General features: G+C 33.5%; 1 protein-coding gene and 1 long non-coding RNA gene across 3 annotated transcripts in view; one reads left to right on the top strand and one right to left on the bottom strand.

The window, feature by feature from the left end:
- The window catches only part of Invadolysin (leishmanolysin-like peptidase, invadolysin), a 417,041-nt gene that overhangs the window by 14,409 nt on the left and 386,518 nt on the right, over positions 1 to 16,114 (bottom strand). For both annotated transcript variants that reach the window (XM_003706340.3, XM_076535805.1), the window contains exon 4: positions 1,363 to 1,393. In XM_003706340.3, the coding sequence (XP_003706388.1) occupies positions 1,363 to 1,393 (31 nt within the window). The remainder of the gene's footprint in view (positions 1 to 1,362; positions 1,394 to 16,114) is intronic.
- On the top strand, positions 11,446 to 14,647 carry LOC143265151 (uncharacterized). The gene is made up of 3 exons (XR_013039338.1): positions 11,446 to 11,860; positions 13,721 to 13,934; positions 14,025 to 14,647. It is a non-coding gene; the product is annotated as an uncharacterized LOC143265151 (long non-coding RNA).

The following is a 16,114-nucleotide window of genomic DNA, read 5'->3' as shown; positions in this document are numbered from 1 at the left end:
CCGGGACACCGATTTTAACGAAACTTATGTGAAAGATAGTTCTTAAAAAAATAGTTGACACGTACTTTTTTTATCGACCATCGTTCACATTGAAGGGATGAAAATAGCCCTCGAAGTTGGAGGTCGAAATCATATTTTTGAGAATATCTCCGGAATTAAAGAAGATAATTTGATTCTTTTTTTGTAAATTGTTGGTCTTTGAATAGGGAACTTTAGTGCGGCAAAAAATTTCAATAAACTTTATTTGTTTAAATAATATTTTGAAAATTTATAATTTTTGTTTAAATTTTTGCACTAAATGTTGATCTATTTTTTTGCAACTTCGTGTACGTAAACTATGGACAAAAATAGAGGATACGTGTTTTTGCAATTTGTTGTTTGTTGCAATGTTTATTAGATATATAATTTAAAATCACCTCTTGTGAAGAGGGGCAATCAGCATTTTTATTAAAAATATCATTATTTTTACAATCTTTTACAATATTTTAGACATTTTATACCTCTTCATATACCTCTTCATGTTCCTTGCGACGGTGATTATAACCGCGTCACGCTCATACCTGCGACGCTTACAATAATTATTCAGAAATCACTTAACGGCATATGAAAACGTATAAAATGTCTAAAATATTGTAAAAGATTGTAAAAATAATGATATTTTTAATAAAAGTGCGGATTGCCCCTTTTCACAAGAGGTGATTTTAAATTATATATCTAATAAACATTGCAACAAACAACAAATTGCAAAAACACGTATCCTCTATTTTTGTCCATAGTTTACGTACACGAAGTTGCAAAAAAATAGATCAACATTTAGTGCAAAAATTTAAACAAAAATTATAAATTTTCAAAATATTATTTAAACAAATAAAGTTTATTGAAATTTTTTGCCGCACTCAAGTTCCCTATTCAAAGACCAACAATTTACAAAAAAAGAATCAAATTATCTTCTTTAATTCCGGAGATATTCTCAAAAATATGATTTTAACCCCCAACTTCGAGAGCTATTTTCACCCCTTCAATGTGAACGATGGCCGATAAAAAAAGTACGTGTCAAATATTTTCTTAAGAACTATCTTTCATATAAGTTTCATTAAAATCGGTGTGTCCCGGTTCGATATGTTTCCTTGTTAGATTGGTAAAATTAGTGAAATTCAGTTTAGATATTGTGACGTCCGCCATTTTTGAAATATCAACGATAGGTTGATTTTAAACATGATTGCTTATTACCAGAAAATAGTGGTTTATTTGTATATAAAACTAAAAATACGAAACAGATATGAAACTAAGGATACGTAAATAATAATAATTAATCGATTCGTGGACAGTGATTATAACTAAAATTAATAATAAATTACTTACATTAATGACATCCAGCTTTTCATCATCCAACCTGCAACAAAAAGAAGGGAAAATTTACAAAATTAAATAAATGTACATATTCATTCTTTAGTAATTATTCGTTATGTGCAATGTCATAGGTCCCACTCCCCCAGTTTTATGTGTTACAAAAAGACAGAAACGCTTACCGAGCTTTAAGCTATGTCGAATATATTAACGCTTCAAAATATATATTAACGCGACTCTGTACTGCGATGTGTGCATTTTTGCCAAAGTATTATAGAATGATTCAGAGCATGGAACATTCACAAACGAATGGCGGTAAAATCTGAAGCTCAGGATGCAAAGAGCTTTTAGTTTTTAAACGTGTACGTCGGTGAAAGATATTTACACCGAGCATTTAGTCACGAACGTTTTGTAACTAGATCGTAAAAGTGACTATACACAGAGATACTCCGTTAGATACAGTGTTTAAACACGTTAAATACTGCGATATTAATGTTTACTGATGAAAATCAGTATCGGAAAAATATTATTATTAAGAAGAAATATGTATTTTGTCGAATTTATTCAAACGCTTTCAGTGAAATTATTTGAGTTCAGTTTGAAATTAATTTGAAATATAGTTTGATGTATCTGTTAGAATTATATTTAGTTGGTGAAATTTGATTAGAATAATTAAATAAAGTTATCGATGTTATGTCCATTAAATTTGATAAATTTGACTGTGGTTGAAGAAAAGAATATTCTCTATTTATATTTTTTATGGTATAAAAATACTTATTCGTACGTTAAAATACGTCAACTTTAATTTAATTGTGATTCTAATTTGTGTGGAATAAAATAATTATAGATCCAGCATTTATATTTCATTTTATACCTAAAACGTGACATAATAAAATGTAACATCAAATGTATTTTAGATTTATATTAATATACTGTATAACATTGTTATTTTTGTAAATAAATCGATAATTTTTAACATGATTTTGAACCATTATTATAGAAATGAAAGATAAGAATCCGATTAAAAATAGTTGATACACTGTATCATATGGTCCATAAAAAATGTATAAATCAATACACTGTGTCAACGCACTCTATAAAGAGAAGACATAACCTACCCCATAAAAAGTCATTATACGGAAACGTCTGCATATAATAATCATATAAACGGAGCATCAAAACTTACCCAGTCTTCACAAAATTTAATGAGCAGTAAAACTAATTCATGACACAAAGTTTCATAAAGTGTCTCGAGACTGATTAGAAACTCAGTATAAATAATTTAATATTTCTATTAAACGAAAATTGTTGAAATGCAATTGCTAATATCAATGTACACGGACGAGTGTTTGGAGTCAGACAACGTTAACTCTAAAAATTCACTGCCTATGTTAATGACAGATTTCCGAAAGTCGTACGTTTTGACTACAAAAATATTATGAAAAAAATGAATAAATTAAAAGTTTTGATTTTAAGAAAATCGAAAGTCAAAGAATGCTAACTAGACATACTCTTGTCTCACTCTAACAACTACGGTTTTTGGAGTTAACCCTTTAAGTTATAATTTTCTGAGCAACCACGTCATTCATGGCTACCTAATTATTGCTACAACGTTGAGACAACTAAAGAACATTAAAATGTTTGCCACGTTTTGTCTTCAGCGATCCTTGATGATACAGATGGTAACTAGCATTGAACCCAAAATTTAATTGCATTGAAAATACGAGTCTATCACATTCCGTAGTGTGCGTCACACGTGTAACACGTAGTTATAGGGTAAGGGGTTAACTTTTCTGACTCTGAACCATCGGTATGTTCAATCGTAATAAACAAGTAAGTAATGATCTTCAAACATCTCACTCTAATAGAGTTATAATACAAATCTCCTTCCTTCACTAATAGATCTAATTAACTGCTAAGTATACACAGTGACTAAAAAATTGCACTGTATCAACTGCTCGAGCGGTAGCGCAACTCAATAATATGCTCTCAGGGATTGCCAAACAAAGAATTAATGTATACACTTTGTAGGATTATTTCCACGTGCTGTCATGGTTTTTTCCATAGAATGACCGTTAACATGGGTTTTTTTCCATCAGCGATCGTATTTTGTTTTAACGGCGTTGGCGCGTGCGAAAGACTTGCGGGTCAATCGTGATTTTACTCTCTTGCGCGTAGCTTCGACGGAAAGCAGTGCCGTCCGAAGTGTTGTGTGTCTTTCTTTGTGTGTCTTTCTTTGTGTGTATTCTTAAATATATATATTGTTAATCTCTTTCTTTTATTAAAACGTACTCGAGTGTTATTTCTCCTTACCCTCCTATCCTACAACTTTTTCCACTGCATTCGTGGATACATGTACTGACAGATTTAGCTATAGGTTATAACGTAGATTAGCAGTAGAACTCAGGACGCTTGTTAGTGGTTAATTATACGGTGGGATTAGCTTGGTCGACGCCGCCGCAAACCAACCTCTATAATTTTCTGGAGAGTTCAAACTCGAGCGTAAAGCGAATTACTGTGTGTAAATGCAAGTCAAAATACATCTGGAGTTGACAACATTCGGCGCGTATTTTGGTGATACGACATTAATCTGATTTACAGTAATTCGAGAGATGTTAAGCAGCTACAAGTTGTCAGAATTCCCTTGACAGATCTAAGTAACACCTCAATTAGGAATGTGTGCATATTGTTAAAGAAAATCATTCAAACGTACTTCGATCTTTGAACCCATTAGGATCTATTTTTCAGGTGCGTCACACGGAACTAGCTGTTGGGACGCACTCTTAAAATCGTAAGACCATATTTTTATTTCTTTTTAATGTTCTTCAACAAATGACCGTTGCCTTTTGCAGCGGTTTATTACGAACAATTTGTAATTCCAAATTGTTGTCAAGAGCATACTTTATGGTTTATTACGGTTGAACCGTTAGGTGACGAGCGACAGTGTAGTCGACACTTCAGGTTAAAGTTGGCCTCAGTACAAACATCTTGTAAGGGCGGTTCTAGTCCCCTTCTATTAATATTGTATTTTAGGAACCAATCTAATAGTCAATTTTAAGATGTCGCTTGTCCACCCCCAACAACATCGCACTCCTCATTTTAAGTTTTCGTGGAGAATATTTTTTTAGATAGAGATGATTCTATCGTCAGCTTTCCACAAGCAAAGTACAACACTCTTATGAAGTCTGTAACTACGATGTGTCATTTTATAAAGTACAGGGTGTAACAAAATGTTTTGTCATGGCTTCACCAGCTGATTCTACAGCTTTTAATCGGCGAAGATCTGTAAAAAAAAGTTGCCGCAAAATTGACCTTGACGGAAAATTTCAAGGTCAATTTTTTTTTATTGCATTACGATGTACTCACTCGATAAAACAAAAGTCTCAAAGGCACCATAGGTCGCAAGTGAATCCTTCACTTGGAAAACGAGGTTAACCGTTTCTAGGGTTGTCCTCTGCGTCTTGAGCGGTTTCTTCTTTGCCACAGTATAGAACCATCGACATTTATGCACCTTAACAATCGTGCTTGATTACCGGCTTCGATATGTCCACCATTATTGCGTAGGCACGTCTTCAATCGTTCTTTTAAATTGTTGCAAACTTTTTCATAAATATTGGCAGTATGCTCCACACGGCGAAAAGCGTTTTTTATTCGCAATTTCAATTGCTCCATACTTCTAATTTGTTGACCTGACCGGTAAACTAGATTCTTTACTGCTCCCCAAAAGAAAAAGTCCATAGGTGTAAGAACGGGAGAGCGAGGCGGCCACAAATGAGGTGCTGGTCTACGACCTATCCACCTATTTCCAAAAATTTCTGATAAAAACTCACGTACCGGTCTAATAAAATGCGGTGGGGCACCATCATGCATAAAATAAATTTGACGACGTCTATGATGTGGTATAACTTGTCTCAGCTGTGTTATGAATCGCGTGCGAAGAAAATTAAGATAACGTGTTCCGGTTAAGGAGTTATGAAAACAAATTGGACCGATAATATGGTTCCCAATGATTCCTCCCCACACATTAATTGAGAAACGGCCTTGATTAAATGTCTGAATCATCGCGTGTGGGTTTCTACGTGCCCAGATTCTAGTGTTCTGCGAATTTTGGTGACTTATGTTGGAAAAGTTACTTTCGTCTGTGAAACACACATTCTCAAGAAATTGTGGATCGCGATCTAATTTTCTTAACATCCAACGACAAAATTTGCGTCTCATGGAGTAATCTTGGCGTTGAAGTGCTTGCACTTTCCGAACACGGTATGGACGTAGTCACGATATTCGTTCATCACGAATAATACGATGGACAGTCATATGAGAAACACCAACCCGACGTGCAATATTGCGTAAACCCATAACGGGATGAGTATAGGCAAGTGCAATAATGCGCTCCTCTTTCCTCCAGTGAACGCGCGGTCGTCCTGCCCTTCCATATCCACGATTGATAGTGACTTCCAAGTCTTGAAAGCGTTCCTCAAGTCTTTGAAAATCACGTCTATCAGGAAGATATCGAGAATGTTCTTGTCCGCTATTAACTAAATAATTCCGATATATGTTGCGAGCTAAGGCATAATTCTCAAATGCTTCATCAATAGCACGAAGCATTTGACGAACATCATACCGATAGAAATAATTTCTTCTATTTCTTCTTGTATCCATAACTCACTATACGATATCCACAACACAAGAGATCAGAAACTACTGTGATTATTGGCATTCCTGTGAGCATATCTAAGCGTCACAACATGCTAGAACTATCCGAAAGTCAAATTTTACATCTAAGTATACCCTACTACAGATATGTAATGTGACACCGTAAGAAATATTCGCTGAAATAATGGTGAAATCTTCAACATTGTTTTTCCAAGTGAAGGATTCATTTGCGACCTATGGTGCCTTTGAGACTTTTGTTTTATCGAGTGAGTACTATACGATGCAATAAAAAAAAATTTGTCCTTGAAATTTTCCGTCAAGGTCAATTTTGCGGCAACTTTTTTTTACAGATCTTCACCGATTAAAAGCTGTAGAATCAGCTGGTGAAGCCATGACAAAACATTTTGTTACACCCTGTACAAACAAATATTCGTTATTTTAAATAAAATACAACATGTATCTCTTAAATCAGTTGTTCATTCATTTTGTCGAAATAGTTTCACTGATACACAACTAAACTAGCTTGCGTTTTCATTAAGTTGGCGTGAAAGACAATAACAGCCACAGTATTAAAACAGAGGAAAGAGGTTGAAATGTTATGTGAATATTGTATTCAGCAATTTTTGACTATGCAAATTATAATTGCACTTAAACTCGTGCTAATAACTCGTGCTCGTACTAATTGCACCTAAACTTGCACTTAAGTAAAAAATTAACAAAATCGTCAGGTTAACAGATACACCCACAATGTTATCCTCTTCTAGAGGTTCATGTTATTCAAAGATAACGAATTATCACTCATTTTGAGAAGATTTTAAGTCTTCAGGCCTTCGACCAGATGCAGTTTAATCTCAAGATCAGAAATTTCAAACCTTAGTTTTATTCCAAAAGCAGAATATAAATTTCAGCAAATAATTTGAAATATTTGTTAAAATTTGAATAAATAATTTGTCAATATGTAACAGGAATACTGTATCGAATTCGCCTAGCAACAATACTACGATAAATATATAGCTCTTCTACGTCCACCGCTGAAATCCAATTATCAACCGACAAGCACTCCGTGTTTGTAATTTTCGTATTAGCGTTCACCGGGTAACCTAATTCGATGATAGCACTGCAAGGGTAATTTCAAGCCGAGCAACGATCGTATCTACCCGAATATTTGACGTGCTGATGGTAACGTGTATCGTGACCCCATGAACGACCTTTCAATAAATCGGATTCCCTTCCTTGCTCCTCTCAAATCAAATTTCCGGCACAATCTCGTATACTCTCGGCACGAAAAAGGATAAGAGACCAAAAGTGCGAATCGGAGAAGAACTTTGAAACTCTATTTGGTATATTTTCTCTGTATCTAATAAGAAGACTGCGGATGTTTATCCATTTATGATATATCGAATGAAACGTAAATAAATTGTTTAATCTATGGATTAAACGATTTATGTTTATTTTAGAGATATTGATATAAGTATTTACATACATTACATAATTTATTTACAGTTTGCAGACATCAATATATAAATAAATAAACAACCGCAGTCTGTTAATAAATAAATGATTTTTGGGTAAAATGGAAATGGCTGTTACTCTTGAAATAGAGAAATTTCCTGAAAAGCGAAAATTTGTTGATAACAGTTAACATTATTGCCAGAGCGAAATATTAAGGAGGGTTAAGGGCTGCAATTTTAAGACTCTTCAAGCCCCATTAGAAATTTTTCGATTTTTATAAACAATAACTAAATAAAACATTATGTACAATTTTTGTTTCGGAGCAATTAGAAATTGTATTGAATACGTTATGGAAAAATGGAAAACTTAGAGATTTGAAGATTTAGGGATTCAGAGATTTATGGTTTTGGAGATTTGGAGAGTTCGGGATTTGGACATTTGGAGATTTGGCAATTTGGAAATTTAGAGATTTGGAGATTTGGTGATTTGGAGATTTGGAGATTTGGAGAGTTAGAGAGTTAGAGATTTGGAGATTTGAAGATTTGGAGATTTGGAGATTTGGAGATTTGGAGATTTGGAGATTTGGAGATTTGGAGATTTGGAGATTTGGAGATTTGGAGATTTGGAGATTTGGAGATTTGGAGATTTGGAGATTTGGAGATTTGGAGAGTTAGCGATTTGGAGATTTGAAGATTTGGAGAGTTAGAGATTTGGAGATTTGGAGATTTAGAGATTTGGAGATCTGGAGATTTGGAGATTCGGAGATTTGGAGATTTGGAGATTTGGGGATTTGGCAATTTGGAGATTTGGCGATTTGGTGATTTGGAGATTTGGAGAGTTAGAGAGTTAGAGATTTGGAGATTTGAAGATTTGGAGATTTGGAGATTTGAAGATTTGGAGATTTGGAGAGTTAGCGATTTGGAGATTTGAAGATTTGGAGAGTTAGAGATTTGGAGATTTAGAGATTTGGAGATCTGGAGATTTGGAGATTCGGAGATTTGGGGATTTGCGGATTTGGAGATTTGGAGATTTGGAGATTTGGCAATTTGGAGATTTGGCGATTTGGTAATTTGGCAATTTGGAGATTTGGGGATTTGGAGATTTGGAGAATTGGAGATTTGGAGATTTGGAGATTTGGAGATTTCGCAATTTTGGGATTTAGAAATTTGAGAATTTTTGAAGAAGAAGATGTAGAAATTTGGATATTTAGAAATGTGAGAATTATAAAATTTCGGGATCTAGAAGTTTGGGAATATATTAGGGGTACCGAAAAGTAATCAAAATTTTGTTTGCTGGCGAAAAATATTTATTTATTAAAGAAATCGTAAATCAACAAAATAATTTCCATCACTTTCTAACGCTTTTTGTCAGCGTAAAGGCAATTGTTCCCTTCTTAAAAACAGTTCTTCGATTTTTCATAGAAAAACTTTGAAATCATCGAAGAAATTTTTATTACTTTTCGGTACCCCTTAATAGAAGTTTTGATACTGGGATATTTGGACATTTATAAATTTAGGCGATGTGAATACTCAAAAAGAAAAAATTTAAAAATATAGAAGTTCCATTATCTAGAAATTTGTGTACTTGAAATGAACTGTGAAATATATTAAAACAACTTTCAAAGATTATTCAAAATGTAGTCCATGTTAAAATAATAAGTGGTCTCTTTGTAAGAAACGTTTTTAGTGACTTAAACGTCCTATTATGTCATGAATGTTATTCCACTGAAGTGTGACCGTTAGTTGCTGAAAAAATCATCTCTGACAAAAAATCTTGTTTCACAAGGTTTCGTAGACACTGGGGTCTGCAACTCTGCGATCTGCAATCGCCAAAACCAATCATTTCATATTCCATATTCAGTTAGTATGTCCACAGTGTACACTTATAATAAAGAACGCAAAGTATCCAATCGTGAGATATGTAGAAATGTCAGCAGATTTCGAGGTGATATTGAATTTATAGGCTTCTCTTTGATCTTGTAGTAGCCAACTAATAGCCTTCGAAGTTATTTCTCTCGCACGATAATCAAATTCCAGAAGCAGTAGTCCGACACGCTTCAATAAATCGAGAAATTCGAGTTGGTGGTTTTGGAAGGACGCCAATTATTGGACCGGATAACGAGGATCAGCGGTGACGAAGCGCACCGACGTTCATGCTAAATCTAATTAGATAAACTGATCTTTGTGGATGTCCAATTCCGCAAGTCCATAGCTGCTAGCTATGTGCATAGTAACAAGAGCAAATATCCTCAACACGTGTACAGCTGTGCATACATTTCTCGGGATATGTCGGTATCTATTCGCACATCGTTACGTTTCGGAACGAAATACTTTCATACAACCGACAGGTTATAAAACTGACGAATAAAACCAAATGAAAGAACATATATCTACATAGATCGGGTAGCAAGAGGATGGGTGGGCAAATTATTATAGTCAAACGAAGCATTCTATATTGTATAGCGTTTACAAATGAAACGGTACGGATGTTTCGATTGTAGATATAATATTATTTCTTTATTAATAATATACGTTTTTAAAAATGCAAATTGAATATTTAAATATGACTTAAGCAGTATGTTGTATAAGAAAATATTTAATATGATGAAACTTGGGAATTTTAGAATTTTTGTTCACAAAATATTTGTTGAGTTTAAGTCGAAATTATTGTATTTTAAAATTTATAAACTTATAAATTCGCAAGATTCATGAAGCAAAATCTCAGAACTATAAAATCTTAAATTTATAAATGTCTGCAATTTCCACATTCACAAATTCATAAATTTTCAATTGTTAGAAAGACAAAGTTACAAATATTTAAATTTCAAAAATTCAAAATTTCAAATGGCAAAATTTTTAATTTTACAACTTCTCAAATTACCAACTTACCTGAATTTTCAAATCCCTAGTGTCTTAATTTCCCAAGTTCTCAAGTTCCCAGGTTTCCAAGTTCCCAAGTTGCCAAGTTCCCAAGTTCCCAAGTTGTCAAGTTCCCAAGTTCTCAAGTTCCCAAGTTGCCAAATTCCCAAGTTCCCAAGTTGTCAAGTTCCCAAGTTCTCAAGTTCCCAAGTTTTCAAGTTGCCAAGTTGCCAAGTTCCCAAGTTCTCAAGTTCCCAAGTTTTCAAATTCGCAAGTTCTCAAGTTCCCAAGTTCCCAAGTTCCCAAGTTGCCAAGTTGCCAAGTTCCCAAGTTCTCAAGTTCCAAAGTTCACAAATTCCCAAGTTCCCAAATCCCAAAATTCCCAAATCCCAAAATTCCCAAATCCCAAAATTCCCAAATCCCAAAATTCCCAAATCCCAAAATTCCCAAATCCCAAAATTCCCAAATCCCAAAATTCCCAAATCCCAAAATTCCCAAATCCCAAAATTCCCAAATCCCAAAATTCCCAAATCCCAAAATTCCCAAATCCCAAAATTCCCAAATCCCAAAATTCCCAAATCCCAAAATTCCCAAATCCCAAAATTCCCAAATCCCAAAATTCCCAAATCCCAAAATTCCCAAATCCCAAAATTCCCAAATCCCAAAATTCCCAAATCCCAAAATTCCCAAATCCCAAAATTCCCAAAACCCTAAATTCCCAAATTCCCAAGTTTTCAAATATGAAAAGTCCCAAATTTCTAAATTTATAGATCTGGTTACATAACTTGAATACTATATTATACAAAGAAATAGACTTAAATTTCATTTTATCGATCTTTAAAATCGCTTCAAAATATGAACTACTTGTCATTCTGTTGTAATCTGTAAAACATTCTCAGTGCAACCTAATACTTAGCTTATTCGTATTTTTGCAAAACGAATACCAATATTGATAAAAGAACTACACTCTAAAACTCCTAGAATAAAATCCGACACCTCGTCTATATTTCTCGAGCACTATCTCATCGCACAAGAAAGTTAATAAAACGGTGTCCTAAAACAAAATCTACTCAATTTTCATGAAAAGCTATTAACAATACTGAACCGTTGAAAGCGTGTTTTGAAGATCGGGACTTTAATACTGCGCTATTTGAATGTTTTCAATCTTCTGTTTTGAATACATACTTTTACCGAGTGCGAATGCCAGAAATGTATACAGTGTATTGAAACATCGTGTCACAGCAGAGTTCATCGTCAATGGCTGGATTTTCCAGCGATCGTCATTGTCCAGCAAGTTTACCGAGAGTGCTCGCTAAAGTCAATACCAGGTCTGTCGTGCGGTGCGAGAAGTTAGTTTTGTCAAGTATGCTTTCGACACGTATGCGGCTCGTTGGTGAAACCTTTTCTGAACCTTTTCACACAATTGAGGTTTTTTCATAGCCCACGAAGGATTATGAAGAGGAACAGTTTTATGGCTCTTGATATCAGACGTGACGCTTAGGTCGCAGTTCTACTAACACGAATACGCGACTTCTTATATAAAAAAAATGGTGATGTAACTTTACTTTGGGACACACAAAATTATGGATTTTTTTATTGTTTACAATTTTTTGACGTTTAGAATGCAAAAATGCAAGTTTGAATGCTAGGAATCTAGTAGTTAGAAAAGTATGCGTATGTCAATTTAAGCGTTTTGGTGTATTTGATTGCTTAGTACGACGCCATATTGGTTTTCATCTATGCTTTGTTGGGCGGTTAGGTAAAGAATGCCATTAACCCTTTCGCTACGGTGATTTTTTCTGAGAAATGTGATTATGGTCTTATTTATTATAATAAAAAGTCAGATATTCTGATTTATAAAAAGCAAAGCTAAAGCCTTTCTATACAGTTTTTTGTCCTTCTTTTATGTACAAAGGGTAATACAAATGACAAATGTTATAACACGCCGTCATAACTCTTTTTTATAAAAATTTTTTAATCGCTAGGAAAAAACTGTTGGTATAAAAGTGGGCGCCTATAGGCGCTCTCAGTAATACAAACACAAAATTTCTAAGCGCCTATAGGCGCCCACAGTAGCCAAGGGGTTAAACACGATTTTCTCGAACCAAGTTTTTCGGAATCCTATGATTTTCGCGAAAGCTATTGTTTTGTCTTTATGCTGCATGTTCAGAACATCTGCAGTGGCACATGTTTCACATATTGACATCACGCTTACATTTTTGAAACTTTGATTTCTTTAGTATTTGAGAATTCAAAAAATTGCACAAAAAGTGTACATCGCATATTAACCAATTTAGATGTCATTTAATAGATAATTTTTTTAAATTTATCATTGTGGTAGGAACCACAGTGATATTCATTAATAATAAATCAAATCACAGTCATTTTCCCGCCAAATTTTTAATTTTCATTGTACATAAAATTGCATTGGCAAAATTTTGATTGCAAAAGAGAGAAAAGAAAAATTACAAAGAAATTAAAGGGAAACAATTTAAGTTTACATAAATTTAGTCGGGTGTGCGGAAAGAATTCAATTTCTGGAACTCGGGTTAATTCTTGGTTAAGTGCATTAAGGTATTAAAAATGGTTTGGACTTGTAATAATGAATGTTTTAAGTGTTTAGTAACGATTTTGAACAGTTGAGGATGGAAATAATAAAAATATAATATAGTAGCTTTTTTATCTTGTAAAAAACAACATAAAATTGGTTAAAAAATTGGGCAAACTATTCTACTTATAAAAATGGTTAATTTTATTCTTTCAAGTCTATACAGAAAGACTCCCTTTTGCATTTACAATATAAACATTCATTATTAACATATTAGAGTAACAAATATATTTAATTTTATTCTTTTTAATACGAAACCAATCAAAATGGCCAATTCATAAGTATCTCATTTTAAATTAAATTAAGGCGCTTTTTTTGAGTCTGATGTTTTTTATGAAGATAAATCGACGTATGTATTACTCTATTTTATATATGTTCATATATCTATCCTTTTACTTTTAATTCAATGTAGCTGTGCATTGTACGCCGGCAGATTTAGGTGTCAACTTTATACAGAGAACAAAGATTCCCTTTTTGTATTCGAGAAACAGTGTACTTATTCTGCGATGAACAATCAGCAGTTACATAGGTAACTGGTTATCGTTTTGTTCTCTCGCGCCTTGTTTCCTCAAAGTTTGTCGTCGAGGAGAGGAGAAAGTGCGATAAAGGAGAGAAAGGGAAAAGCCGAAGAGAAAGAGAAAATGGTGGAAAGTACAGCGTAGATGGGGACATCCCGAAGGAATCCAGAACAAGTCAACCGATCCTACGTTTGCATTCGTGCATTGTCGTACTCGTTCTCTCCCTACCGTTTGCGCTCGAGAGTCTGGAACAAAGCTCTTAACTTCCGTAATTTCAATTTCAGATTATTCGTCTCGGTATTGCCACGGTACGGTTTCGCGTGCATTGTCAGCCATTGCCGTCACGAGACTCGCAGCTGGCGCAATTCAAATTGAATTTCCATGTGGAAGCTGGATGTCTGATAGTCGGATATGTCGTTATTTCGTCGAGCTTCTACCAACGCGAACAATGAGTTACTTATCTTTAATAGTGTAAAACTAACGTGACTTTTTAATACGGTGTGCACTGCTTTTACGCTCAGTTAGTAATACGTGAACCAAAGTGATGCTTAAAGTTTTAAAATTTTACTTGCATGTTCTGTTCTACAGGTTGGGGAAAGGGATTTTGTTCAAATTGTGCAATTTATAATTTTAGAGGGTGACACAGGCTTACTGTCATCTAAATATCCGAATATTAAGTTTTTTAATTTTCAAATTCCTAACTTGCGAATTTCATTCCCGTTTTTATCATAATAAATATTTTAAAGTAGATACATATTCGCACCCACATTGACAAGTTGATATGCAAATCAATAAGTTAGTATGCAAATCAAAATCCATACTGTTTCCAGCCAACTCACCAGACGCACAACGAACATAAATCCTGTACATTATTTCATTAAAAAACATGTAAAATATAAATCATTGAAAATACCAAAAATCTTATGTAACATAAAAAATATTTTACTAATTTAATAAAAATCTCAGTGTCTGTATGGAAGACACTTGTTTATGGTAATTGAATGTTTGAACATCCACATAACTTTGCTACAGTAAATCAGTAGGAGATTCGGATTTGCTGTGCTATCATGAATTAAAGCGAAAGTTTCGCACTCGTTTCTAGAGCAGATGGTGCGGATTAAAATTTTAGCTGACCGAGGAAGCACAGCGGAGTTTGGTACTAAAAGAAATCAAAGGACAAGACTCTAATCGCGAGATTAAAGCCTTTGGAGTTGAGCTTCGGATTAAGGGATAATCGGTTCTCGCTTCCTAACAACGAGAGAAATAACGAACCGAGTCTAGATCTTATGAAGCGTGTGATTCCCCGTAACTTTTAGATCCGTTAAATCCATCCTGATGCTCCCTGACACACACCAAGCACCTCGTTGCTTTTCTCTAATGAGATTGCTATCCGTAACTTTACCATTTTGTAACTTTTTGTACGTGGAATGGAAGATGCGAATATGCGATATCCTTCTAGGCAATTATGCAGAATACTGGGTAATCATAGGTACTTTTTCTGAATTTTTATATCTTTTTGTAACTTTTTTGGTAAATAGCTTTGTTCTGAATCTGAAAACGATATTTGGGGTGAGGCTGGATTAGATTAAGTGAGGTTATCGTGGTCGTAATATATTTTTACGAGGAAATTTGCAAAAAAATATATAAATTCGGAAGAGTAATTCTGCGTAATTACCTTCTTTTGATTTAAGGAAGAAACCTGTCAAAATACTTGATCTTTTTCTCTTTATGTTATGCGCAATAAGTTTTATTATCTGATAATTCCCACCTGTGAATATTTGTGTTATATTGAAATCTACAGAATAAACATAAATCGTATAATATATAATCTGAGGATTTTAGGTTATACTTTCCAAAGTTATTGTTATTTACACTCTACAAAGTTTGTGTATTATAAATACATGAATATGTATAGTCCAATAATTATCGAATGATAAATCCTTTTGTGACAATTGAATAATGAGAGGGTATTTATATTTGTTTTATTAGTCAATTCGATTAATTTTGTTGTTGAAATTAAATTATTACAATATTGCAATTTTAATTCATGACGAATGACTTATTTGTTTCATTAGTCAATTTGATTAATTTTGTAATTGAAATTAAATTATTACAATATTGCAATTTTAATTCATAACGAATGTAGTAGTTTTGAAGCTTAAGAATTTTGATATTTTGGGCATTTGGAATGTCGGAATATTGGAACTTTCGGATTTCAGACTTTGAGAATTTACAATTTTGGAATTTTTGTATTTTGAAATTTTACAGATTTAGGATTTTGAAAGTTTTTTGGTGTGAGAGATTGAAATTTTACTTTGGAGCTTTGGGACTTTGAGTCTTTAGGATTTTAAAACATTGGTACTTTGGCACTTCAGAATTTTTAAACTTTTGAACTTTAGAATTTAGAAACGTTTGTACTATGAAATTGTGAATCCTTGGAACTTTGAAATTTTTAAACTATTTAATTTTGGAACCTTAAAACTACTGAATTTTGCACTTCGGAATTCCGAGATGTCGAGACTTCGAAATTTTGAAGATTAGTACTTCGAAAAATATGGCTCCTTATTTTTTCAGAATAATTCATAATAATACAAGTGTCTTATATCATTACTAACTTGTTTCACTTTTTATCGATATATCATAGTCAAGAACACAATATACTTGAAATTTTTAATAAC

This window comes from Megachile rotundata, chromosome 9 (assembly GCF_050947335.1).
Source record: "Megachile rotundata isolate GNS110a chromosome 9, iyMegRotu1, whole genome shotgun sequence".
NCBI lineage: Eukaryota > Metazoa > Arthropoda > Insecta > Hymenoptera > Megachilidae > Megachile > Megachile rotundata.
This window is presented reverse-complemented; position numbering and strand designations above follow the sequence as displayed.